General features: G+C 42.2%; 2 protein-coding genes across 2 annotated transcripts in view; one reads left to right on the forward strand and one right to left on the reverse strand.

Annotated features, from left to right (window-relative positions):
• The window catches only part of RPRD1B (regulation of nuclear pre-mRNA domain containing 1B), a 55,459-nt gene extending 35,968 nt beyond the window's left edge, over positions 1–19,491 (forward strand). The window contains exons 4-7 of the mRNA XM_083147806.1: positions 4,030–4,139; positions 13,623–13,749; positions 14,213–14,388; positions 18,784–19,491. Coding sequence (XP_083003932.1) covers positions 4,030–4,139; positions 13,623–13,749; positions 14,213–14,388; positions 18,784–18,933 — 563 coding nt within the window. The 3' untranslated portion in view covers positions 18,934–19,491. The remainder of the gene's footprint in view (positions 1–4,029; positions 4,140–13,622; positions 13,750–14,212; positions 14,389–18,783) is intronic.
• A 5,608-nt stretch (positions 19,492–25,099) lies between these two features.
• Positions 25,100–27,279, reverse strand: part of TGM2 (transglutaminase 2) — a 37,082-nt gene continuing 34,902 nt past the window's right edge. The window contains exons 12-13 of the mRNA XM_083147807.1: positions 26,117–26,253; positions 25,100–26,015 (exon numbers count right to left, since the gene is read on the reverse strand). Coding sequence (XP_083003933.1) covers positions 25,859–26,015; positions 26,117–26,253 — 294 coding nt within the window. The 3' untranslated portion in view covers positions 25,100–25,858. The remainder of the gene's footprint in view (positions 26,016–26,116; positions 26,254–27,279) is intronic.

The raw sequence follows: 27,279 nt of genomic DNA on the forward strand, positions 1-27,279 counted from the left end.
TATTTATTTCTTGTATCTGAATGTATTCATTTTGCAATTTGCTAAATATAGCTGCTAATCCCTTGCACTCACTGATTGCCAAGTTTGGGATAGCAGCTGTTGGAACAAGTGACCTGACTTTAGCAATTGTCAGAAATGTCCATGTCTACAGTATGCTCAAAGGGAACCGATAACACGCCTACTGATGAAATGTAAAACTATTTATGTCCATTAATCTCTGCAAATTTCAGTACCCCTAGCAACTCCTCCTCCTTGCGTTGATTGGAAGAAGCGACCAGTCTGTTTCCTGCATGCCAGGGCAGTAACTCTTTCTCATCCGTAATGATTCATTTGAAAGTATTGTCAAGCGGCTTTGTCAGCCCCATGTATAGCAACATCATTGTTGTAAAAAATTAAAACTGTAAAATTATTATATTTATGCTGAAAGAAGCCTCAGCCCTTACTCTGGTGCCTGGGGGAAGTATTACAGTTCAATTTTAGGTTGAGTTTTCTTTCCTGCATTTACTTTTCCTTGTGGTTTTTCCAGTTATTTATTTCTCAACCTCTGACTAAATGACCGCTGCTGTGCCATTCAATAGTAATGTAGATGAGTACAATACTATATAGATAGAGGTGGGTTCCCAAAGTGTTGAATTCTCTGCCTGGACTACCCGTGGGCTACCATATAATTACATGATTGGAAAAATGCACAAAATGAAAATGTGATATTGTTTTGGGGAGTACAGAACACACCATCAGTGCTGACAGTAAATGGCAGAGATCACAACTATACCTTGAAAAATAAATTTTATATACTAATTCTGATAGAAGTTATAGATAGATTAGTTCAAACACTCATTTGTGCAGTTTGGGGTTTACAAAACTTGTAATGCCCCTTTCAGACCGCACTTAAAAAACGGTATTTTGCCGATTTTTTTTTTTTTTTTTTTTTTTAACCATTTTAAAACGGTAATCTGTGCGGTCTGAAAGGTGCACAATCACTTTACTGGTTTTAACCGCACTGGCTTTAACCCTGTTTTTGGAAAGCTTCCAAAAACGGGTCTGCCAGCGTCAAAAATATGCCACTTAAATGGTAATACACCGTTTAAGAGATGCGGTGTGAAAGGGGTTTTACCTGGCAGACCCGTTTTTGGAAACGTTTTCAAATACAGGGTCAAAGCCAGTTATGCGGTCTGAAAGCAGCATTAGTCTCTGTTCTTTAACTGCACAGAAGGAAAGATGTCCATGCAGTCAAAATTGTATTGGCAGAGACTTAATCTCTTACAGCACGGTTCTGTCAGGTTGTACCCACAGGACAAAATGAAATAAATGTGTTCACTGACAGTGTGTATATAAAAGCAGTGACTCACAGGTTAGTCATGCATTGTGTTCCCTGCAGTTATTTTACAGCTTGTATAATTAGCAGGCTCATCGTTCAGGTAGGCCTCTGTGATGGAGAGCACACAGACTCTCCCTGCTGTTACATATAAGGCTAACCAGCATCTGGATGCTTTTACCAGTGTATATTGTACTGCCCCTAAGATAACAGAAGCATGATGACTGCTGGGGAAACTAATGGGGGTCCTCGCACTCTTTTTATTCTAAAATTGGCTTAAAGGTGCACAGGGAAATTAGTGTGGAAAGAAAAATACATCTAGTAGGAATCTATTCTAGAGGGGAAAGCGGAATGTGGATTTAATCTTCTCTGTGACCTAGGCCTTTGCCTGTAATATAACTGTGCCGACTGATTTTGTTTAATCTTTTTTTTTTAAATTGAAAAATTGAGTTTTAATTTAAGCTACTGTATTGTGGAACGTGCAGTAAAAGCTATAATAGCTTACATATACACAACCCAAGCAATACGGATATATAGTTTAACAATTGCTCAACTCTGCTGTGTCAGGATTGGGTGGCTAATGTCAACATTATACAGCCATGGAAGGAATTACACATCTTTTTATGTAACCAGGAGCAACAAGTAAAAGTGACAGTGAAAGGACAGTGGTGGTGTTATAATTACATGTTATTAAATAACAGTCTGTATATTCTGCTGCTCTTGCTTATCCCCTGCACGATGCGGCCTTACTTTCTTATTTATTAGCAGGTTTGTTTTATATAGCGCTCACATATTCCGCAGCACTGTACAGAGAATATTTGAACATTCACATCTGTCCCTGCCCCAGTGGAGATTACAATCTTTATTTCTTACCACATGTACACGCACACACACACAGACATTCTAGGGTTCACTTTGCTGGGAGACCATTGACCTACCAGTATAGTTTTGGATTGTGGGAGGAAACCGGAGTACCCGGAGGAACCCATGCAAGCACAGGGAGACTAACCCATGACCTCCGTGCTGGGAGGCACTAATACTAATCATTACATCGTTCTTGATATAAACTGAATGTTTTTATAGTTACTACAGCCTAGATGGTGCTATTAATCATGGAGATAATGCTAATTATGGAGGTAAAGCCACAGGATATGGTCACTAGGTCGACCCCATTTAGGGTAGACCTATATTGAAGGTCAACTGGGCTTAGGTTGACAGGTACTTGTTTCCTAGCACGGCCACAATCGCGGGTAATTTTTAGTGGCCTGCGATGCCCGCGATTTCCCATTGAAATGCATTGAAAAAAGTCAAAATCGCGTTGGTCGCAGGCGGCTAAAAAAGGCTTAAATGGTCCAGACGCGATGCCCGCGATTTCCCATAGGGAGCAATGTTAAATGCCTCAATTTACCCAAATCATCATAGGGAACAATGTTAAATGGGCCAGAAACGACCCAAAACACCCCTGAACAGTGAAATCCCCCCCCCCCCCAAATTAGTTAACGCCACCCCACGATCAACGTGAACCCGAAGCGTGGCGAGCGGCGGCGGTACGCGTCCTCCGACCTTTTCATACCCCCACTATCCACGTCGGCGTGGAGTTGAGAATAGAATAGCGCGGCGAGCCACCGAGCCCGAAGCGTGGCGAGCGCACGCGGATACCTGTGAAGCCCGCGAAGGGACGCGTTTACCTGTGAAGGTATCCGCGTCCCCTCGCGGGGCACGCTGCGCTCGCCACGCTTCGGGCTCGGTGGCTCGCTGCGCTCGCCACACTATTCTATTCTCAACTCCACGCGACGTGGATAGTGGGGGTATGAAAAGGTCGGCGGATGCGTACCGCCGCCCCTCGCGGGCTCGCTGCGCTCGCCACGCTTCGGGTTCACGTTGATCGTGGGGTGGCGTTAACTAATTTGGGGGGGGCCATTTCACTGTTCAGGGGTGTTTTGGGGGGTTTCTGGCCCATTTAACATTGTTCCCTATGATGATTTGGGTAAATTGAGGCATTTAACATTGTTCCCTATGGGAAATCGCGGGCATCGCGTTGGTCGCATCGCATGCGATGTTTTTTTTTTAGCTCGCATGCGATGCGACCGACGCGATTTTTTTACCTGCGATGCCCAAGATCTTCATCGGTGTGGCCGTGCTAGGAAACAAGTATCGGTTGACACATTAAATAGGTTGGCAGAGTTGGAATGTCGACACAAACAATAGGTCGACAATGGCAAGGTCGACATGAGGGGAGGTTCCACTTTTTTTTTTTTTTTTGTGTCAGTATGTCAGGTCATGCTCTAACATCCACTACGGCATGGCGGGAGAATAAAATAGTGTGCCGAGTGCAGCGAGGCAACGTACCAAAAGCTTGGCGAGTGCAGCGGTACGTTTTGCTGGTGTCCATGTCGACATTCGGGACAAAAAAAGTGGGAAAACTCATGTTGACATTTTGACTATCGTCGTTGTCGAACTTGCAACCCTGTCGACGTTAGCTGCATCAACCTTTTCAGGTGTCGACGCAAGCCCTGAATGCATGTCAACATAAACTGAGTCGACCCATACCCAAAGCGACATCATTGAAGGTGTTAACAAGATAGAGGGGAAATTTATGGTTTAAAATGTTTTTTTCCCAATAGATCTTCATTACAGCTCATTGAATCTGTTAGAATGACATTCACTGAGGGTACTTATTGGTTCCTGTGAATAATCAGCTTCTTGTTTTGCAGTGACAGAGGAGAAGATATCATTGAAACGTGGTTTCCAGCAGATCCAAGATGAGGATGATGATTATCCGGGCAGTTACTCCCCGCGGGACCCTTCTACTGGTCCTCTCCTGGTATGTCCTCACATCTCCAGCACAACCCTAAAAGAAATACTTGACAAGGCTCCTTAACCCTAGTTTATCCCATATGTTGCTGTCTACAGAGACATTAATTCATCTGGCAAGAGCATCGTCTTTAGATGACCCCATTATGGCATACAAGGACACTATATATTTTTTTTCTTCTTTGCCCTAATTGGGAAAAAAGTGTTAGATTAATCTAGTGTAGTCCTAACATTTACTGTAAATACAAAGCCTGCTAAAGAACTTCAGGTCAGTGTGCTAGATTTCAAATTGAAGTTTATGATGGATACAGCCAAGTTAAACAGGATATCGGACCTTTTAAAAGAGTTTTAACCCTTACAGGTCCAATGTCTAGTCAGGCTCAACAGCCCTAGCGTTAGTAGCAGATCTAATGGTGAGCCACTTTAAAATAAGAACTTTAACATCATTCAATGTAGACCATTTTTGAATACAAAAATAAATAAATAAATTACAATTAATTTAAACATTTATACCAGACTGTTTTGAATTGCAAATCAGTTTGATAATGCCAGTTGAACTGGTGAAACGCGTCAGGTATTCCTACACCAGCACCAATCTGACCCGCCTACCACGGTACCCAGTTCAGGACCAGACCTCCTCTATTCACCTTGAGACAACATCTTTGGGCGTCAGGATCTCCTCTGAATACAAAGCACCCCTTCACTACAGGAACCCCTTGCCTACAATGCATCTGGCCAGTGAGGATCCACATGTAGTGAGTGAGTGGGATTTTATTGGAGAGAGCACCCCTTTGTACCCCCCACTATGGATTGAAGGTCACATTAGGAACGGGACCGACATGCTAACGCAGGACTGGGCAACACCGGCCCTCCAGATGTTAATGAACGACACAACCCAGCATGCCTTGCATCAGTTTCAGCATGGCCACATAGCAAAATGAATGCAAAGCATCCTGGGATGTGTCGTTCATTAACATCTGGAGGGCCGGTGTTGCCCAGCCCTGTGCTAACAAGTACCACCTTTATTGTGACAGATTGGACAGTCACTGTGACAAACTAAACAGCCTGTACGGTACCATCTAAATGGGAACAATGCCATACAATTGCTGCCAATATTATTGCCTTTAAAAAGTCTTATTAATACTAAGTCTTCTTTTAGTAAGAATAAGTATTTCTATCCTACATCCCATGGTGTTTAGTAAATTTCATTCCTCCTGAAATTAGAGCTGTGCCATTACCCAATATCTTTTTCCTATTGTGGGACTAACTAACCCACTTTTGCGCAGCAGCTGGGAATCTAACCCATACCAGCGCCTGTCCGTCCCTCAAAGGACAATCTTTTTTACAATCCAAATATAAACTGGTAGACTAATTGGCTCCCAACAAATTAACCCTAGAATGTCTGTGTGCGTGTACATGTGGTAGGGAATATAGATTATAATCTCCACTGGGGCAGGGACTGATGTGAATGTTGAAAAAACTCGGTAAAGCGCTGCTGAATATGTGTGCACTATATAAGAAACTGTTAATAGATAAATAATAAAATCATGCATACAGTAGACCAAGAAGGTGCTCCCCCTTCCCTTTTTTAAAGCAATAATATGTATAGAAAAACAATTTTCCCACTCAGGAGCTTCCCATGTTACATATGTCCTTTTTTATATGGAAACAATTCCCATGTTGTATTCAAAGAGTTATTTCCACTTTACGTGAAATAACCATGTCTCCATAAAAAGCAAGATAACCCTTACAACATAGTTCTCCTTTGATGAATGGAGTGACCCTTTAAACTTTGTATTGAGCTGGTGGCTGTGTAGGACATCTTCTTGAACCTGTGTCCCTCAGGTCTACTGACATACAGGCTTTTTTTTTTTTGTACCAATAAATGTGTCTTTGCTTCAGGAGAGAATGGATCGAGGTCTGTATAAGACTTTTTATAAGAGACTTTCTTGTTTTTCCATATATGGACACCTGTAAACGAGTGGGACGTTATGTTATTATTTAGATGTTTAGATTTGTCACTCTGATTTCAGATTGCCTGCAGTAATTACAATTGCTGGGTTGAAACACTGTTGCTTAGTGTAAAGGTGCCCACATGGCAATGGGCTGTTGCGTTTTAAACTTTTTAGTTCAAATCGCAGTGTTCCTGCTATGTGATGCATACATAAAGTATGTGCAGCATTACTTTTTGTACTGCATCGCATCTAGTTCAAATCACACACAGCGTATCGCATGCAATTTGAACTAGATGCTATGTAGTACAAAACGTATCGATCTCCCATCTCACTGTGCAGGCACCTTTTTATTGTCTGAAGCCTGTTTTTAGCCTTGGCCATACTCCGGTTATCTGTATACTGTGTCTTTTTGTTTTGAAGATCGGTCTGGTCAAACACATAAAGAAATTAAACGTAAGGCACAGATGATGGTTAATAACACGGTCTGCATACGAGGAAGTGGTAATGTGTGCATCTGTTAGAAACGGTATAAGTGGGGTTCTTAAGGTACAAAAAGCTTCTCCCAAAAGAAATCCCACTATCCTCTAACTCTTCAGTGTTGATGCTAGCAGACGAATGTCCTTATCACCGTAGAGGAGATGGTGTTCTGAAATGGAAAATGTGAATTATACATTGTTTAGTGGGTACTATGTGAAGGCTGACTTTTTAAAGCTGCATCACATTAGAGTCTATGGAGGTGGCTGGTTAGTAGAGCAGTACGGCAGAAATTAAATGATTCAACCAGAGTCAATGCAGGATTGGGGGTCAGTATGGGTGGGGTCTCCTGTATTATAAATAGCTGTGACTGGTATTAGCACTTTGCATTTTAGGTTTGTGGTACGTAAAGTAATCCACTTTTTGGTACTTGTGTACTATCACGGCGCCCATCGCATCGCAGACCATATCGCATGCGATGCGATATCGGCCGATGTTGTACAATGGCATACAATTTTAAAATTGTATGCCATTGTATATGGCATACAATGCCATACAATTCGATGGGATGCGATTATAAATTGTATAAGCACCCTAATGGGTGCTTAAAATGCTTAAATGCACCCCCAAGCCACCCCCCCCCCCCCCCCAGTATACACATGAACCCGAAGCGTGGAGAGCGCAGCAGTACGCGTCCTACGACCTTTTCATACCCCCACTATCCATGTCGGCGTGGAGTTGATTTTATAAAGTGTGGCGAGCCACCGAGCCCGAAGCGTGTCGAGCGCAGCGAGGGGACGCAGATACCTGTGAAGGCTCGCGGGCTTCACAGGTATCAGCGTCCCCTCGCTGGGCTCGCTATGCTCGCCACGCTTCGGGTTTGGTGGCTCGCTGTGCTCTCCACACTTTATAAAGTCAACTCCACACCAACATGGATAGTGGGGGTATGAAAAGGTTGTAGGACGCGTACCGCTGCGCTCGCCACGCTTCGGGTTCACGTTTATACTGGGGGGGTGGCGTGGACGTGCATTTAAGCATTGTAAGCACCCATTAGGGTGCTTAAAAGCACACGTTAGGGTGCTTATACAATTTAATATCGTATATGCGTTAAAATCGCATCGGGTGTATGGCATGCGATTAAAAAATCGGGTGACTAATTATCGGGGCGCTGTGCTAGTACACAAGTACCCACTTTTTTATATATATATATATTTTTTTATATATTTTTTTTATACTCTCTCATGCTGCTTTCCCACTGCAGAGCCTGTATTTTTAAACTGTATTTAAAACGGTATTATCATTCACATTGCACTAGATTACCGTTTTTAAATACTGTTTAAGTACTATTCACATCGCAGTGAACCATTTAAAAGAGAGGGCCTGTCTTTTTCATAACCCCCCTCCCTCCCCAGGTACCTTTCCTGGACCCCCCCCCCCCTCCCTCCCCTGGTACCTGCCCTGCACCCACCCCCACCCCTGGCACTTACCTGCGTGGAGGATCCGGGCAGCGGGGTCCAGCATGGGCACAGCACTTCACGTCCCTCCCTGAGGCTGATGGATGCAGGGCAGTGGGGAGGCAGCGGGGTGGGGTCCATTTGGGATCCGGGCAGTCCCTGGGGCTGATGGTAACTAGTAGTTTCCACTATGCGCATGTGTAATGAGCGCAGTGCATATAAATGAGCCGCTCATAACACATGTGCATAGTGGGAACTACTAGTTACCATCAGCCCCAGGGACTGCCCGGATCCCAAATGGACCCCACCCCGCTGCCTCCCCACTGCCCTGCATCCATCAGCCACAGGGAGGGACCTGAAGAGCTGTGCCCATGCCGGACCACGCTGCCCGGATCCTCCACGCAGGTAAGTGCCAGGGGAGGGTGAAGTAGTGTGGGATTTTAAATACTGTTTAAGAGGCATTCCCACTGCCTTAAAAACGGTATTTAAACGTGTACTTTTTAAAAGGGTTGAAATGCTGGTTAACTTTAACTGGTATTTCAACTCTGGCGCTTTCCCACTGCAGCCTAAAACGGTAAATTGTGGGGAAAAAACGGTAATTTTACCGTTTAAGAGCTGCAGTGGGAAAGGGCATCATTTATTATGTCTTGGTGTGTGGCTGTGTATGTATACACAAACACAACTGGCCTATATTTATGGATATCGCTTGTATAAAACCTACCCTTACTAGGAAATGATAATTCACTTTGATAAAACAAAAATGTTTCAAACATGTGGCCTTTGCCAAAACATAGCTGTGTTTTGGAACACTTGTCTGATTGTAAATGCAGTTTAGTCTGGTATTAACCATGTGAAGAGCCTCTCCTGCAGCTCAGCCTCACAGACAGGCTGTCCTGTTAGGCTTATGCTTACTTTAAGATAAAGCAGGTTGCTGGTGTAGAACTGCTTTTTTTTTTCTCCATCACTCCTACCTCCCTGTCTGGTCTCTTCATGTCTGCTTTCTGATAAACCCCATTTATAGCGTGTCCTAGCCACAGACTAATAGTGATGAGCATGCAGGAAATGGATTTGTGTTAAAGGAGTAACAGGGAGCAGTGGAGAGGAAGGTGGAAACCTAGCAATTGACAACCGAAAAGTATGCTTTAGGTAACCTCAGTCCTATTTGATCCTTTGTTCTTTTGAATGCAATGTAGTGGAGTTTGAGGGGATAAAGCTGCCCATACACGCTGCTAAGCGTGCTGAGCCGATGTGTGCTTTGAGGTGCGCGCTCCCGCGCACCTCATCGCACAGTACAAAAAGTATGTGCTTGCATTCCCACTGCCTTAAAAACGGTATTTAAACGTGTACTTTTTAAAAGGGTTGAAATGCTGGTTAACTTTAACTGGTATTTCAACTCTGGCGCTTTCCCACTGCAGCCTAAAACGGTAAATTGTGGGGAAAAAACGGTAATTTTACCGTTTAAGAGCTGCAGTGGGAAAGGGCATCATTTATTATGTCTTGGTGTGTGGCTGTGTATGTATACACAAACACAACTGGCCTATATTTATGGATATCGCTTGTATAAAACCTACCCTTACTAGGAAATGATAATTCACTTTGATAAAACAAAAATGTTTCAAACATGTGGCCTTTGCCAAAACATAGCTGTGTTTTGGAACACTTGTCTGATTGTAAATGCAGTTTAGTCTGGTATTAACCATGTGAAGAGCCTCTCCTGCAGCTCAGCCTCACAGACAGGCTGTCCTGTTAGGCTTATGCTTACTTTAAGATAAAGCAGGTTGCTGGTGTAGAACTGCTTTTTTTTTTCTCCATCACTCCTACCTCCCTGTCTGGTCTCTTCATGTCTGCTTTCTGATAAACCCCATTTATAGCGTGTCCTAGCCACAGACTAATAGTGATGAGCATGCAGGAAATGGATTTGTGTTAAAGGAGTAACAGGGAGCAGTGGAGAGGAAGGTGGAAACCTAGCAATTGACAACCGAAAAGTATGCTTTAGGTAACCTCAGTCCTATTTGATCCTTTGTTCTTTTGAATGCAATGTAGTGGAGTTTGAGGGGATAAAGCTGCCCATACACGCTGCTAAGCGTGCTGAGCCGATGTGTGCTTTGAGGTGCGCGCTCCCGCGCACCTCATCGCACAGTACAAAAAGTATGTGCTTGCACATACTTTTGTACTTAGGTTTCATCAAATTGCATCGCATTGCATGCACAACGCATGCACATGCAATGCAATGTGATTCCTGCTATTGCAGCCCACAACGCACGCCTGTATCGGGCCGTGTATGGGCTGCTTAACTGTTAACACCTATTAAATTAAGTGCTTGATAGGCAAGTGATATAATTATGTGGTGCAAAAGATGGGATTAGCATAAGGACCCCACACAGTTCATGTTTTCAGGCCACCTGACGGGTGCACTCATTACTGACTAACACATTTTAAATGATCCACAGGTGAAGCTAATTCTTTCACTTGATTCTGTGAGGCGACCTGCAAAACATGCACTGTGTGGGGTCCTAGTCGACTTTGAGAACCTGTGGCGTAAGGTTTTGTTAGATCAACTGAGTGGAAATCACAAATGAGAAAACCATATATGTCCAAGTTCAAGGGGGGTATTCAATGTCAGGGGCACGGCTGTCGAGCTAGCGTGACAGCCGTGCCCCTGTCCCATTCTCAATTTGCTCGCCTGGAGCTCAGCAGTCGGGATTCAATGTCCCGAGCGGCGAGAAGGGGGCGTGGCCGCGAGCTAAGGACGGCGCTATATAAGAAACTGCAAATAAAAATAAAAATAAATAAAATAAATAGACGAGCTCCGGCCGGGAGCTCGCCTATTTCCGGCTTTTCTTGGCAGAACGAGCCCGATGGCTTGTGATGTGGGGCTCGTTCTGCCGAGAACCCCTGTTCAATGCTGTCGGGGAAGACAACATTGAATAGGGCCCCGCAGCCGTCTCCCCCCGGTGATGTCAGCGACCCTTTTCATAGTCCCGGTGCAAACCTTCATTTTGCAATGTGAAAGCAGCATGAGTAGCCAACAATGAGGTATAGAGGGCAAAAGCTGAGTCCACAAAAGCAAGCCTGATGGCAATGCAAAATAAATGCATACTGTTTGAGAGCAATAATAGAACAAGGGGGACAACTTATCAAAACTTGGCGAAAGATCTGGTATCAAGCTGACACTTTAACCACAGCCTGTAAAGTAACAGAGGCTTATTGGTTGGTACTTTATCGCTCTCAAAACTTTGGTAAATCTCCCCCCAAAAAGTGAGCGGTATGTCTTATTCACCCAATTGTTAGTCTAATAAGAATACAGCCAAGAAAGAAAGGAAATGTAATGCTATTCTATTCCTTTTGTATTTAGCAACGGAACAGGGGGGGTCAAGAGATAATTCGGGCAATAGTCCAGAAAGTTAATGGTAAAGTACCCTGAACCCATTCTGTCAGTATGCTAGGAGTTAGCATTGTTACAAATGAATGGGGCTTGAAGTACTTTATGCTACAGTGATGTCGCTAGTTTCTCATTAAATTACAGGTTTAATATTGGTGTGACCACAACATGGCTGCCACCTTGCTATATAGTGGATGAGTACATATTTACAGACTTCACGAGCAATGTTTGGAAGTACAGTAATGATTTTACTTGGTTAAGAAAAATAGAAAACCATGTAAGAGTGAAAACTGGATCCTTCATAATATGCAGAGAGTTCATTTCTGGCTCTGGTAGAGTCACATGTCTTATTGTAGTGGCACACAGGTGTCTGTTATCTCTGCGTCTCTGCTAGTGTGAAGTGCTCAAGGTGAGACTTATGGCTATGTACTTATCTATCTTTATTCATTGGAAAGTGCCAGACGCAGACAGCCTCGTGCCTCTTGCAATGATAAATTCATGGGGCATGTTGAGACTAATAAAGGAAGATTAATTACCTGTCGGATACTGAAATAAAATGAGCACACACGGATTTGATCACTTAGCAGCTGGGCTCCTTTCTCTTTTCTGTACTGACCCTATAGACACTGCTCTATTGTGATGTACAAGTCGCCGTTCATATATTAACTCTGTGTAGCTCTGTCTCTGTATTGCCATGTTATTCAGCTCCCCGCCATGGTGAATAGCAGCCTATCCTGTGATGTACTCATATTAATAACTAAACTATGACATTTCTATAATGGGGTGTGGGTTGTTAGGTCTACAACAACTAGGTCGACATGCGTCTAGGTCGACATGACATTAGGTCGACAGTCAAAAGGTCAAAATGTTTTTTTTCACTACCTTTTTTTTTTTTTTGCCTGAATGTCAACATCATGTTGACCTAGTGGTGTCCACCCAATGCTTGTTAACCTAGTGCTGTAGACTGTATCCCCTATAATGGTTGTGGTCATAGACTGAAATTCTAATCTGGTGGCTAACTAGGCACTTCTAGCATTTCTACTATTGCCATCTGCCCTTACATCCTTAAAACATACACATTGTATCTTCAGCCAAGGGGAACACTGTTGTCACTGATGGGAATTAAGCTCCACCCACAGAAGGAGGGGATATTGTCTTCCTCCTCCTCCTCCTCCTCCATCATCCATATATAAAATGTAGAACAGAAACTAGCACCGTTTTTAGCAATTTCAGCCCAACGAAGAGTGTGAGATCAGCTTAATTCGGGTGCTTTTTTCAGTGTTTAAATTATTTACTATTATTTATTAACCGTTTCTTATATAACGCACACATATTCCGCAGCGCTTTACAGAGAATATTTGAACATTCACATCAGTCCCTGCCCCAGTGGAGCTTACAATCTATCTTCCCTACCATATGCGCACACAGACATTCTAGGGTTAAGTTGTTGTGAGCCAATTAGCCTACCAGTTTTGCCATCTCACAGCACAGTTGGCACTTAAAGGGTTAAGAAGTGCCCACTATCCTATGTGGGGCTCGGGGAGGGAAGGGCACATGATCCCTGAACTGGACACCACTACAGTAGGTTCTGAATCTTGTCACACTTTCTGCTGGTTGTCTGACCTTGAGACCACCACACCTACTTAATGTGGCTCATTCATTTCGTTTCTTTCAGTGTTTCACATATATTTTTCAGCTCAGTATATTTAGACTACTGGGTTTTCATTTTCTGTAACCATGGGATGCGACTTTGAATTCATGATGTGTATGTGTCTCTCGCCCACACGCAGTTAAAAAGACAACAACTTTACTGCACTAATTCTGCTATTTTGGAGATATTTGCTGTGTGTAGCAGTGCACTCCTGCATTACTGGCCTGCAGCTGTACTTAGAACGAGCTTTACACTAATTGAATCTTCTGTATCTTATACATCAGTATGTTTTAGGATACTTGCATCATACAGGTGCAGTACTGTATAGCCTACAGCTGTATCTCTCTAAATTGTGGATGAAAGTAACAGAAACACCACAATGATGAAAATGTATATGATCCAGAAAGTTATGTGTACACTTTCCTTTTGCTGCTTGAACATCATTTCAATGCTGCCCTGGTTACCGCTACAATTTGATCTCACTAAATTTGAGCTATTGTGCTTAATCTGTCCCCCTCCACCTAATCCTTTCTTGCAGTAAGCACCTCTCTTTTGTTTTGTTTTTTCTCTCTCCTAGACTGAGGATCTTATTAAAGCGCTGCAGGATCTGGAGAATGCTGCCTCAGGTGATGCTGCTGTAAGGCAGAAAATTGCATCCCTCCCACAAGAGGTACAGGATGTGTCCTTGCTGGAGAAGATTACTGGTAAGCCCTGTTTGTTGTATTTACATGGAACTCTCCAACATCTTACTAAACTATATGCATGTCAGGATCAGTGTGTGTGTGTGTGTGTGTGTGTGTGTTAAGATATATATTCCTGCCCTAAACGAGATTGGTTTCCGCACATTTAATCCTTTGACGTCGCCACTGAAACTGCAGTGCCATTTGTCTCTGATTGGCCTTGGGGCTGGTGTCCTCTTATGGTTGTAAATATTGCATTCTAGCATTTATTTTTTATTTATTGCTTTCATGATCTAAATGGTTTAATGCTGGGCTGGCTGAAGCGGTCCTCGAGATCTACCAACAGTCCATCTGGGAAAACCTAACCGTAGGATTGGTACCAACAGTCCTATTTATAGATCTCGAGGACCGGTTTTGCCATCCCTGGTTTAATGTGTAATAAAGTGCTGTAAGCAGAAACCATTAAACTTTACTCTTCACTTTTCAGACAAAGATGCGGCAGAACGTCTTTCAAAGACGGTGGATGAGGCATGCCTCCTGCTGGCAGAGTATAATGGGCGGCTAGCAGCGGAACTAGATGATCGCAGGCAGCTGGCACGGATGCTAATGGAGTACACACAGACTCAGAAAGAGGCTCTGACTAACAAGGAAAAGAAACTGGAGGTAAAAACTTACCTACTGTGCATGTGTTTACTCCTCAGAGAACGATCCCGTCTGTGGTATCCAGTCCGCAGGATGATCACACGTTTAGTCCTTTTTCTATGCCTGGGGTATTGAGTGGTGATGTGTAATTTGGATCACATTGAGAATTGTGAAAGCTGTTTTCATTATTTCTTTACATTATAGCACCTATATGACACTGCACATTAAAACCAGAGGTTGTTTATGTACAATGCTTCCTTCCCATATAGAACTTGCCGTTTAGTTGCCCATCACAGGCACACAAGAGACACCTACACATTGTGCCACTTTAATTAGAAACCTATAGTATTAACTTGTCAGTATGGGCCTTATTCTAGTTCACTCTTTCTGACAAAATCCTTCTCAGATGGACAAAACCATGTGCACTGCAGGGGGGCAGATGTTACTTGTGCAGAGAGAATTAGATTTGGGTGGGGTTTTACTTCAAAGTGAGATCTATATTGCAGTGTAAAAATAAAGCAGCCAGTATTTATCCTGCACAGAAACAAAATAACCCACCCAAATCTAATTCTCTCTGCACATTTTACATCTGCCCCCCTGCAGTGCACATGGTTTTGTCCATCTTAGAAGGATTTTGTCAGTGAACTAGAATAAGGCCCTATGTTTTATGCATTAAGAGAGGAAACCTGAGCACATTGAAGATAATATAAGTGTAATAAGGAAGCCATCCTACACCACACATCACACAGCGGCTTGTGACCTGGACACACATGATTGCATGATGACTATACACAGCACAACACTTTGCAAATATTGTTTCACTTATTGTTTTAAAGAAGTCAGCAAAGCTAGAGTACAGTTCATTAATCTGTTTATTGCTTTGAAACCAGAAACCATGCACTTAGTTATACCATTCAGGTGTTTGCACCAGAAATTACTCTCATGGCATAGTTTTGCATTTGATGATTCAAACAAAGGGCCTGATTCAAACTCGGTTGTAATTTTGCCAAACTACCCTTCAAAGCATTCACACATCGTCGGCTACCCCGCTGGTTGTGCAGCCTAGCTGCAAAGCCAGACGCAGGTCGGCCTTGTTTCGAGTTGTGGCGTCTGGTGTCTTGATCTGGACACGCTCCTAAAAATGGTCCATGACCAACCCCTGTCGGCTTTCAAGGCCCATGCGTACGGAGAAGTGTGGAAATTGCTGCATAGAGATTTCCATACTTCTACGATCAACTCTGAATCAAGCCCAAAGAGCGCTATCTAATTATCCATGATCGATGATCATGGGCAATTGTCCAGCTGAGGGCTTTCCAATTGGTCATCCGTGGCTAATCCGGCTTCGTCTGAGGCAAGTGTAGCAAAATCCTAGAAATCAGCCTGAAATGAGGCTGCAGCAGACAAAACACTAGGTTTTACTGAACCTGTGTGTTTTCACAGCGAAATGTGTCGTTGGGTGTTTGTTTTTGTTTTTTCCACTTCTGTCTGTCTTTTTTTTCCACTTCTGTCGTTTTTTTTTTTTTCCACTTCTGTCGGGTTTTTTTTTTCACTTCTGATGTTTTATCAGGGGTCATTGGATTTATTTCCCACAAACTTTTTCAGATGCAGGGGGGATGTAGCTATAAGGTTTTCGACATATGCATTTGTAAGAAACAAATGCAGTGGACGGTCTTCCTGGTAAAATGTGTGCATGAACTTTGGACTCCTTGAATCACATTGTCTGTATATGATGAAATACATAACTGTAGACATAGTCACTGTTCTGCATGGGTGCAAAATACATGAGCATGTGTGCAAAACTGGAATTTTGGCCTATACTCCAGCATAATCCGTCCTTCAGTTCTCAGGAGACAGATATGTTTGAGATGACAAGTGGTGAAAAGGGTGGATATCATAGGACGCCATAGATTCTAATGAATCTGATTAACCTCTTTGTGCACACTCCATATGAAAGGACAGATTATGTGCAGGTGTGACAACGGTATATCCTTTCTTTCATTATCCAGTTCTACATAGAATGTAAAATCTTGGTTCTGGTTACAGGGGTACGAGTCATTGGGTCGACCACTAAAGGTCGACACATGATATATGTTGGTATAGCGAAGGTCGACAAAAGCGTTAGGTTGACAATGGCTAGGCCGACGTGGGGTATTCCCTTTTTTATTTATTTTTTTTGTCCCGAATGTCGACATTGACACCGTCAAAGTGTTCCGCTTCCACTTGCATTGCTCGCTGTGCTCGCCCTGCTTCGGGCATGGTGGCTCGCTAAGCTCGGCACACTATTCTATTCTCCCTCCACGCCATAGTGCAGTGATGGCTAACCTTGACACTCCAGCTGTTGTTGAACTACACATCCCAGCATGCCCTGCATTAGTTTTAGCATGGGCAAATAGTAAAACTGATGCAGGGCATGCTGGTAAGTGTAGTTCAACAACAGCTGGCGTGTCGAGGTTAGCCATCACTACCCCAGTGGGTGGTAGGTCAGAAAATACCATCTGTCTGCTCAAAAAGAAAAAAGTGAAAAACCCATGTCTACCTTTTTGACTGTCGACATAGCCATTGTTGACCTAATGATTGTGTCAACCTTCCAACCCTGTCGATCTTAGCTATGTTGAACTATTTTATGTTTCAATCATAGCTATGTCGACCATCAGTGGTCAACACAATCCATGTCGGCCTAAGGATTGTATACTGGTTACAGGTAGCAGCCAGTTGGCGCACTAGCCAGGGTCTAGTATGCATTTCCTAAAACGGACACTGCTACATCTGTAATACAGGCATAGGTCTCAATTTGGCAAACGTGCATCATTTTCTGACGTCTTCTAGTGGGATTCAAGACAGCAAATTTTTTAAAGGAAAATCTCTTTTGCTGTTGAAAAAAATCTTCACTTTAAATATAACTTTACATTTCCTAAGCATTTAGCCCCATGTCATTATAAGAAGTCAGGGGAAGATGGAGTAAGACAATAATGTCACGCTCCTTGTGTGCAAAATAAAATCCTTTTTTATTCTATACATCTTAACAGAGGATACTGGTGGATCTTCATTGGACCCAGCTTGTCCTGCCATCCTGTATTTCCCCCACACACACAGTCTGTTTCTATAATGACCAAGATCACTGAATAGAACTGTAGTCCAGCACATTGAACTGTGATTCAGTCCTCCCCAGTCCGTCAGGCACACATTGTGCTACTGTAGCACATACTTTGGTTATGTTGGCAGTGCTACATGTATTCTGATCTGTTTCATCCGTCATCATATCACTTGTAATCTAAGACTCTACTAGTTCCTTCTCTGCTGTTGCCATTAAAATCTTAAGTGTTTACGCTCTCCCCCTTTCCTATAAAAATACAACTACAGACATCCTTTCCTGCAGACCTTTTCTGCATTTGGATCCACTAGAGTGAACTTCTGGCCTCCCAGCCTTATATTTTTTTGAAGCTGCTCATTGGTCCTTGATGTTAACACCGATATAAAAGGTGTGAGAAACGTGATCCTTGGTGACATACGCCTGGACTATTGCATTTTTTGTTCCGATATTTGGCGATATATTTACATCTGTGCAACTTTAGCTGAAGTACACAGCTATTTATTTGGTCATTTAGAGACGCTCCAAGAAGATATATATCTGTATGGGTCTTGCTTGAATACAATATCTATGGTTTGACCAATTGGATACACCCCTAGAAGTGCTATCGCACCTTATTTCAATCAACATCCAAAGCGCCCCTGATGAAGTCACGTGGGTGACGAAACGCGTTGGGCCTGTTCCATACTGTGGATTGTTAAATTATTCTATGAAATGGCTGTGTAACTCTTTTTTTGATTTGATTTATTCTAAGCCTTATCAGAGGCTTTTTATTAAATATTTATGTTTTAATGAGAAAGTTGTGTAATTTACCTTAGCGCACCCTGATCTTCTTTGTATTTCTTTCCTGCAGACATGTTGACATTTTTGGGAAGTTATTTAAAAGTCCAGATGGTCACAATTCAGTTTTTTTTTTTTTGTTATTGCATTGTTTCTTATTTGTTCCAGAACAGTGAAAGATATATGTAGGGAGGGCAAAATGTTCCACTCTGATATATTCCCAGTAAGGATCACACTGGGAAATATTCAGCATTCATATCCAACAATAACAATATTCGCTTAAATGATTATAGGATGTTTACGTTGTGTTACGGTAAGAACAATTCTGGGTACCTGATATGGGTCAGACCTGAACAGAACCATCTGTAGGGAAGCCCAGGTTTGGAATTATTACACATGATTGATAATTGGTTCGGCACGGACAGCAAATGTGCTATGAATTGGAACGCTTTGAAATAACACCAGTGATACTGCAGATGACATGTGAAATGTTGATATTGGATGAAACGGCTATGATCATATTTTACCATTTTCTTCCATGTTTTTAGGAATACAAGCAGAAGCTAGCTCGGGTAACGCAGGTACGGAAGGAGCTGAAGTCCCACATTCAGAGTCTGCCAGACCTCTCACTGCTTCCCAATGTCACAGGGGGTCTGGCACCACTTCCTTCTGCTGGGGATCTCTTCTCTACTGATTAGGACCAATCCCATGTTTGGGCGACCTCTTTATCCGAATACACCATCAGCATACACTAGCACAGGAGAAGTGGAGTACAGAAAGACTGGAACTTTATCCTCTCTGTGCAAAATAATGATGTCCCTACTGCATCTAACATTGTAGCAGTTTACTAGTAATGGCAACCCGGTCCCCCCTCTTCCTGACTCACACGTAGTGTCCGCTGCTGATGGACCAAGCCACGAGGGCAGTTGCTGGGGTTCATCATCTTCCCTGTGTTGTGTTTTTTTTCTTTTTTCTTATTTTTTTTTTTTTAATTAGAGAGACTTGTTTATGGAGCTCGTGCACAGATTCTGCTTGTTTACCAGCTTTCTCTGGCAGCTTATCTTTCCTGTTCCGTTCAAGAGATGGGGAAATGAATTTGTGTTCAGAGGCAGTATGGCTAGTTGTCCTGTAATGTGCTGCTGGACAGGAGTAATACACAATATAGTGTGTGTCATTTCAGAACAACTGTGTCCTGGTATCTGTGTACATAACTTTTTATTGCTACTGAGATTGAATCTAAAAAAGGTGAATATTTTTGTTTGTGTAGCTTTTTTTATATTGTAGATTACTTTGGAATGTGTGCATTATGACCCTCCGTCTGGTATGGGCCATATGCTTCTCACACCAACGCGAACACTGTGACACAATTGGCTGACGACATGGTAGTGTCTGAATACCTCATGTGCTGTACACCGTCAAGAAGTAACCGCACTCGCCGTTCAGATAGATGAAGGCAATCCCTGCAACTATTCCATTCATGGTACAAGCCATGGGTCGCAGTTTCTGTAGGTGCCCATACATGGTGAGTTTTTCGGGTGTGATGCGCTCGCAGTACAGAAAGTCTGTGCAGCCTGTGCTTTTAGTACTAGATTGCATCATATCTAGTACAAAAAGCACATTGGATTATTTTCTACTAAATACAATGCAATCTAGTACTAATAGCACGGAGTTCATTGCACCGTGTATGGGCACCTTTAGGGTGATCGTCACTTTGATGCATACTTTGATTGATTTAAGCTGAATCGTTCATGCTGGGCTACTTCTCTCTACTTCCCACTAGCGCTCTCCCAAAACCATGATAAAGGAGAGAAGTGCTGACGTCCGTCATCTATTATATTACCAATGATGGCATTTGTAGTGCAGATTTATTGTGTTCTGCTGTAAAAACTGATAAGTTCCCATTTTTAGGACCGAAGTTCCAGATACATATACATTCTGTAGGTTCAAAGAGGTGTACATCACAAAGTGAAACTGTAGGGGAGGAGGGTGGATGTGGAGTCTGGGCGATTTTTATTTAAATGTTTTTTTTCTAAAGCATAAAACCCATGTGAACGAACAAAACCATTTTGACTGCTGAAAATACCTCCTTCATATGAACTTACACAGGTTAAAAATATTGGAATTTGCACTGTGCTATGATTGGTGGATTTATTTGATACAAGTGGAAAGCAGTGAATCTGAAACAATAGCGCTCAGAGGTAGCTAGGTTCAAAGGTGAATAACCTTGTGTAAATAAAATATAAATATACAACTCGTCAGAGATCACACAGGGACTGTATACAATAGATGGAGTGGGTGATCCAGATTAATCCATCAGATTCTCCCCTAATAAACATACAGGGGAGACCTAATAAAAAGCAACATAGTGCAGATCAATAAGGTAGAAAAGGTTTTAATTTGAACAATGCACTTGCAAAGTAGTGACTTGTTTAAAAGGCATAAACAGTAGGTCCCAGGCATACAGATGTATGGGGTCATCCTTCAGTCTGGGTCCCTTGGTCCAGAAGCAAGGGGTGCTCAGTCCAGGATTCACCGTTGCCGCACACTGTCTCCAGGAAACCACACGTGTGTGTGTATATACAGCAGTGGAATCACGCTTAACACGTTTCGGAAATAATTCACACTCGTTTGACGAAGGAATTATTTCCAAAGCGCGTTAAGCGTGATTCCACTGCTATATAGACGTGTGGTTTCCCGGAGACGGTGTGCAGCAACGGTGAAGCCTGGACTGAGCACCCCTTGCTTCCGGACCAAGGGACCCAGACTGAAGGACGACCCCTTACATCTGTATGCCTACTGTTTGCCTGTGACCTACTGTTTATGCCTTTTAAACAAGTCACTACTTTGTAAGTGCATTGTTCAAATTAAAACCTTTTATACCTTATTGATCTGCACTATGTTGCTTTTTATTATGTCTCCCCTGTATGTTGATTAGGGGAGAATCTGATGGATTAATCTGGATCACCCACTCCATCTATTGTATACAGTCCCTGTGTGATCTCTGACGAGTTGTTTCTGGTTTTGTATATTTATATTGTATTTACACAAGGTTATTCACCTTTGAACCTAGCTACCTCTGAGCGCTATTTTTTCCATATTCACTTCTTTTCACTTGTATTACATCTTGAGAAGTCTAAGGTGTTTCTACTCTGTGGATCTGTCTATAGCAGCACTTTGGTTTTATTGCGCACCCATCAGTCATACCTTTTTGTACCCTGGATTTATTTGATACACAAACCAATCAGCACAGTTCTGACAAAGCAATGCTGTTGTTAACACGCTCCTATAATACGGAATCAGGTTCATTGTTTACCAGCATAACTTTTATTGTCTTCAATGTAAAGACTACTTTGAGAGCTAAATCTGTGAAATAGTTGACCATGAATTTTACATCAAATAAAGAAAATCTGTCGCAGTGGGAACAGTGTAAGTAGATGGCACTGCTGTAAAGAGCAGCTGTGCCTTCAATGAATGCCTTTGCTGGTTTTGACCAACAGATACCACGAGGTTAATTAAATAGGCTCAATCTCCTCTGGTAAGATGCACATCACACTAGTGGCCCTGAAATCCCTCTGCCATCTGTGTATCTGAGTATACAATATATTAGTTTAACCTCTCTATTGCCAGAGGAATTTCCATGCAGACTGTGTCCTCTCCTGCCTTTTTCTTCCCTTTGCTTTTTACTGCCATAACTTATGTCCTCCTCTCCCCTCTCTATTCTGCATTGTTCCCAGGCACACATCCTCCTCACTAGCCCATTTAATATCTTTTGGGTCTGTGCCTGGAAAATCCTTGTCTTCTTTCCAGTGCCCTCAGTACACTGTAGCTGGGAAACAGGATAAAGCTGTTGGCAGGTCACATAAAGCTAAAGTAAAACCTTCATCTGTTTCCATTGATGTGTACAATGTGTAAATCCTGAAGTGTGCACAGATATGAGAAGATGTACAAAGGAAAGTGTGGGAGTTTGGCATAATAAGAGCATGTTCTGCCATTTCTACTGCTAGTTACATAGAATTTGACATCGGATAAAAAACACTTGGTTAACAAGTCTGCCCTGAACACATGTACACGCACACACTTACATATTACACAGCCAATTGACATACCAGTATCGCAGTGTTAAGGATGGTTGGAGGACGCCCACACAAGCACGGGCAGAATAAAATGCAAATTCAACATAGTGCCCGTGAGTTAATGTTGCGGGTCAATAAATGCTAACCATTATATCCTAACCATGCTAACCATGATCCTATTATATGCGTGGCTGTTGCTACGGGGTTTAAATACCAGTAATGACGCCAAATTTTGTGCTCTTCATGGGTTGGTTTTACATCTAATTTGCCCAAAATTGCTTGCAGCTCTATGGGGTAGCAAGCACTTTTCTGCTACATCTAAAGAGTGAAGATAAATAAATGGCGGCTGCTGCTACTGTGTATAGATGACAGTCAAGCTACAGTACGTCATGGAAGGGAGCCAGGTTCCAATATTTCTGAGCTGAGAATAGCATTGTGGCGATTGTACAGTGGTAGTAGCTCCCCCCCCCCCCCCCCCCCTGCGCTTGTGTGCAGCCACTGGCATGTTTAGCAACAACAACATCCTGTCTCCTGAACAGTCCCCTTGAATCAGAATGTGTGACACATGGGCAGGGCAATGGGAATGGAGGCGACAGGTACAAGGCTGATATGAGAAGTTTGTATAGTGTTGCAATATAATTGACAAAAAGTTTCATATATTGAACTTGATCATTTGCAATAGTCACAATTTGGGAAACCTTTATATTTGTGACAGAAAAAATATATATTTTTCATTTTACAGTAGCAAAAAAGGTAACTCAAACTATCAAGTTGGGAATGTGCATTTAAAATGAAAACTTTACATGGCCTTATTCCTTATTATTGTTTTTAAGGGAATGACATAATGCAGTACAATTAAGCCATGTACATAGGCAGAGTATATGGGCCGAGTGATTCTTATCTGCTGTCAAATGCTGTTTTGATATTATGCAATATTCTGTATTGTTAGAATTGGATTTATGAATTTAATTTCATCTATATAGCATGCTGGTTTTCTCACATTATTTTGTCACGGCCCCACGCTGCTACTTTATTGTGTTATTGGGAACACTGTGCATTCAGCTAAATATCTATGATGTGGATTCATGCTCTCTTCTTTCCTCTCCTCATCACAACAGTCAGTGAAGATGAGGCAGTCTGTAACCGAACAGACAAGATCTGTACACTCTTCTCCTACTGCTGTGAGACTAAGGGTAGTTATGACATTCATATCTAAATTTAAGGGTATCTTGTAAATGCAGGGGTTAAAGATTGAATTATTGTCATTAATATAGTGCCACAATATTATGCAGTCCTGCATACAAATTATTCATATCCGATGGAGTCTACAGTCCCCTAGCACACATTATAATCCTGTGCACTGAATCCTGGGAAGAACATAAGCACCCAGCAAAGCTGAAGCCATGGCTAGAATCAAATGTATGACCAGAGAATCAAATGTATGACCAGAGAACTGAGGAACTAATCTAACCACTGTGCCTATCTAAGCAGTAGTTCAATTAGTCTAATAAACTTCAATAAATTAAATCTGAGGGTGCTTTGCAGCATCGTGAATGGGCAGTGTCCAATAGAAAACTTTTAACATGTCAAGTTTTTTGCTTGTTTAGCTCGCAGAGGGGCTTATTTACAAAACCTCAACAAGGAACAATGTTTCAGACCAATACATCTAAATTCTCTTGCTGTTACAGGTGCTCTGATAAGAGCCCAGTCTATGGAAGATTATATAGCAAAGTATCGCTGATACAACAACTTTACTTTTCGGTTCCCACGGACTCCCTCATACTGCTTTCACATTGCCTAAACGTTTAAGACCCGGTATTTCGAAACAGTATTTCAAACGGGTCTGAGCCACTAAACCGCTTTCACATTGCAGGTGAAAACCGTTTTAAATAGCATGTAAGTACCATTCACACATTCAATCCGTTTAACCCCCAAGGAACACGTTTCAAGCCATAGAAATAAAGCCATTCACACTGCATAAAACGGCTCTGAAACTGCTAGGCCCCTGCTTTTAAACCATTTCAGAAAAAATAGCGGCATTTTCTACGGTTAAAGCACCCTGGAGCTTTCACACTGCAGCTCTAACAGTTTTAAAAGGCAAAAAAAATGGCAATAAACAGTTTAAGAGCTGCAGTGTGAAAGGGGTGTCACAGTGCCAGTTCTGGAATGCCCCGGTGGGAACCACAATGATTGCTTCTCCGAGCTTGATAAATTGGAGAAGGCTGATTGAAATGAAAAAAAGTGAGAATTGTTGCAACCTGAATTACTCAAGTGAGTGTAAATAGATATCTCTGACCCCTTCTGCATTCAGTTTTAGTTAAATAACCATTTTTCACCTGATGTTCAGATGTGAGATGCTTAACTCTTTGAGTGCCAACATCTTTGTGAGAGATGTGCAAAGTATCCGCTAGAAATGCCATGGTCTCTCACATTTGTTATAGAAATTCAAATGTAAAATGTAGTGTAAAGATTATATTTCCTATACAACGTAAACATTACAGGTCATTATGATGAATATATATATATATATATATATATATATATATATATGTTTGCTTGGCAATTTTCACACCGATTTTGACTAATTCACTTGGCACTCATAGGGTTAATAGATAGGCCCTAAAGTGTAAGGATGAATGCTTTGGAGATGTTCATGTACATTTTGAAATAAAAGTAGTGAGTGAGGTGTGTTGAACGATTCACTGTATTACAAAGGCCATTTAAAAATAATTTTTTCCATATGTTTTATATCATATAAACAGTGATGAAGTGTTGTGGACATCTCTGCTAAACCAAAAGTAATGCAGGAAGGGAGGGGATACAAATAGGAGGGAGAGACCAGTACTATATGAATTGCAGACTAGGGATAAAACTTCAGTTTCTCTGCAATACTAATACTGTGGGGGAGATTTAGTTGCTGGTTTTTCAGGAGAATGTTTGGAAGTAAAGTGGGGGAGGTTGTGCTGGGGATGCATGAGGCCTTCCAGAACACCTGCCTAAATTGTACTGGAGCCAGGCAGGCCTGCGGTCACTCTGTATCTTGATTCCAAGTGGCCAGAATCCCAGGCTGACTCCTGTTATCACACATCTTCCAGTAATAGCGTTTGGAGTGGAATAGAGTGAATCACTTGCAGGAGCAAGGGAAGGTCAGGACTCAAGAAAAGATGACAGCTTGCAGATTCTTGTGTCATTTTTATATAAATGTTTTTTAATGTCTGGATACAAAATGTTATTTACAGCATAGCAACAAATCTGTATCCCCTGATTTGAAATACTCCTGTATACGTTTGAACCAGGCAAGCAGGCTAGCTAGGTGCAGGTTGCAAAGAGGAACGAGATCTGACCTCTTCATTGCCAAGACCCTAAAACATCATTATGTGGTTCAGACTTGTATGGCAGAGTGTTTTAATGAACAGAGCGTAACGTACTAGCTGCGGAGTGCAGAGTAAATATAGCTTTCATAGAGATTAAACAGTCTCACTTTACAGGACCAGTATGTAACATGATAGCTGGAGCTGAGCACTAGCCTGTGCGGCAGTGTCTGCATCTTTCACTTTGGAAGAGGAGCAACGATGACGTTCTTATGACCTTTTACCCCTTTCAGACGATCACTCTCAAAATCCACCACCAATTTGCGTAGCCCAGGTAACTGGGGCATGAGATCCACTCGTACTTTGGCATCCTGTCCAGGTTCCACAGGACCATCCCTGTAGAAAAAGAGACAATTGTTATAATTTGTGATCGCTACTACCACTCCACTGCATATTTTGGCCAACCCTTCTTTTTTGGTATCTTCACCCTAACTTACAGTTCTTTCTGCACCGACCCCTCTGTCAGACCAGCTCCCTCCACAGTAAAGCAACAGCCAACTAGAGGCTCGGAAAAAGGATTCTTCAGAGAAACTTCTGCAACAAGCTTCCGATTCTGCTTAGGCTCACCAATCACCTGACGAGGGAAGGATTAGAGCTAGTAATGTCATCACACCAAAGTGACCACCAAATTGGATCTAAATTTCGATCCTATATCAATAAGGGACCTTTGCTCAAACCTGAATCTCTTTACTATTAAATATTCTCGCAAATCTGCCTGGAGAGATGGGAAACATTCACAATGTTTTGCCTTGCTTTATGGCCATGATGTTTCCAACTTTGTGCTGAACCAGCTCTTACAAGAATTCTGTACTGGAGTACTATGTGTACTGCTGGTACTGGAAGACATGTCAACATGACCCTGTTCCTAGCTAGGTTCGTATTTCCCACTGATTTTGTGACGATTAAGATGAATTGTATTACTTTAATTAAATTCTGCATCAACTGATTAATGTGATTTCAATTAAAAAAGAGAAATATCTCACCAGACTGCTGTTATCTCATGAATTGAGTGATATATGCAGGTCTAGTTACTGGTTTAATAAAGATTTCAAATACAAACATAACATTTTTGTACATGTCTGTAACCTGCCCTGTGGTTTATGTATGAGCAGGAAAAGTTGAGAACCTTTCTCCCTGTGGCTCTATGCCATATTGGCTTATACCCACACACATTTTCAAAATGGTAAGTGACCGGTGGGTAAAATGTTCTTAAGTGTCAGTGAGCCCCAATACAATAATACTAAATAGTTTCAATCAACAGTAAAAGGCTAAGTTCATTTAACACCGAAGCAATGATGTAATTGTGAAGGTGTGTACACACTGGGCAATATTTTTAACAATATTGCTCATTTTGGCCCTTTTGTGAGCGATACTGTTCAAAATATCGGCCAGTGTGTATGCACTGAATTGTGCACGCTTCCGCGAGTAGTCAAAGACGGTTTCTGTAATCTGTACTTGCAGCTCAATTTTGACTGTCATTCACAAAAATGTGCATGTTACTAGGCTAGCTAGATCTTTCATCATTTGGCATAGCATTCAGTGTGTATGTACAATATTGTTTGTCCATGATACTGGAAGTTGTTCACCTATCTTTCACTGA

This window comes from Crinia signifera, chromosome 6 (genome assembly GCF_055691185.1).
Source record: "Crinia signifera chromosome 6, ASM5569118v1, whole genome shotgun sequence".
NCBI lineage: Eukaryota > Metazoa > Chordata > Amphibia > Anura > Myobatrachidae > Crinia > Crinia signifera.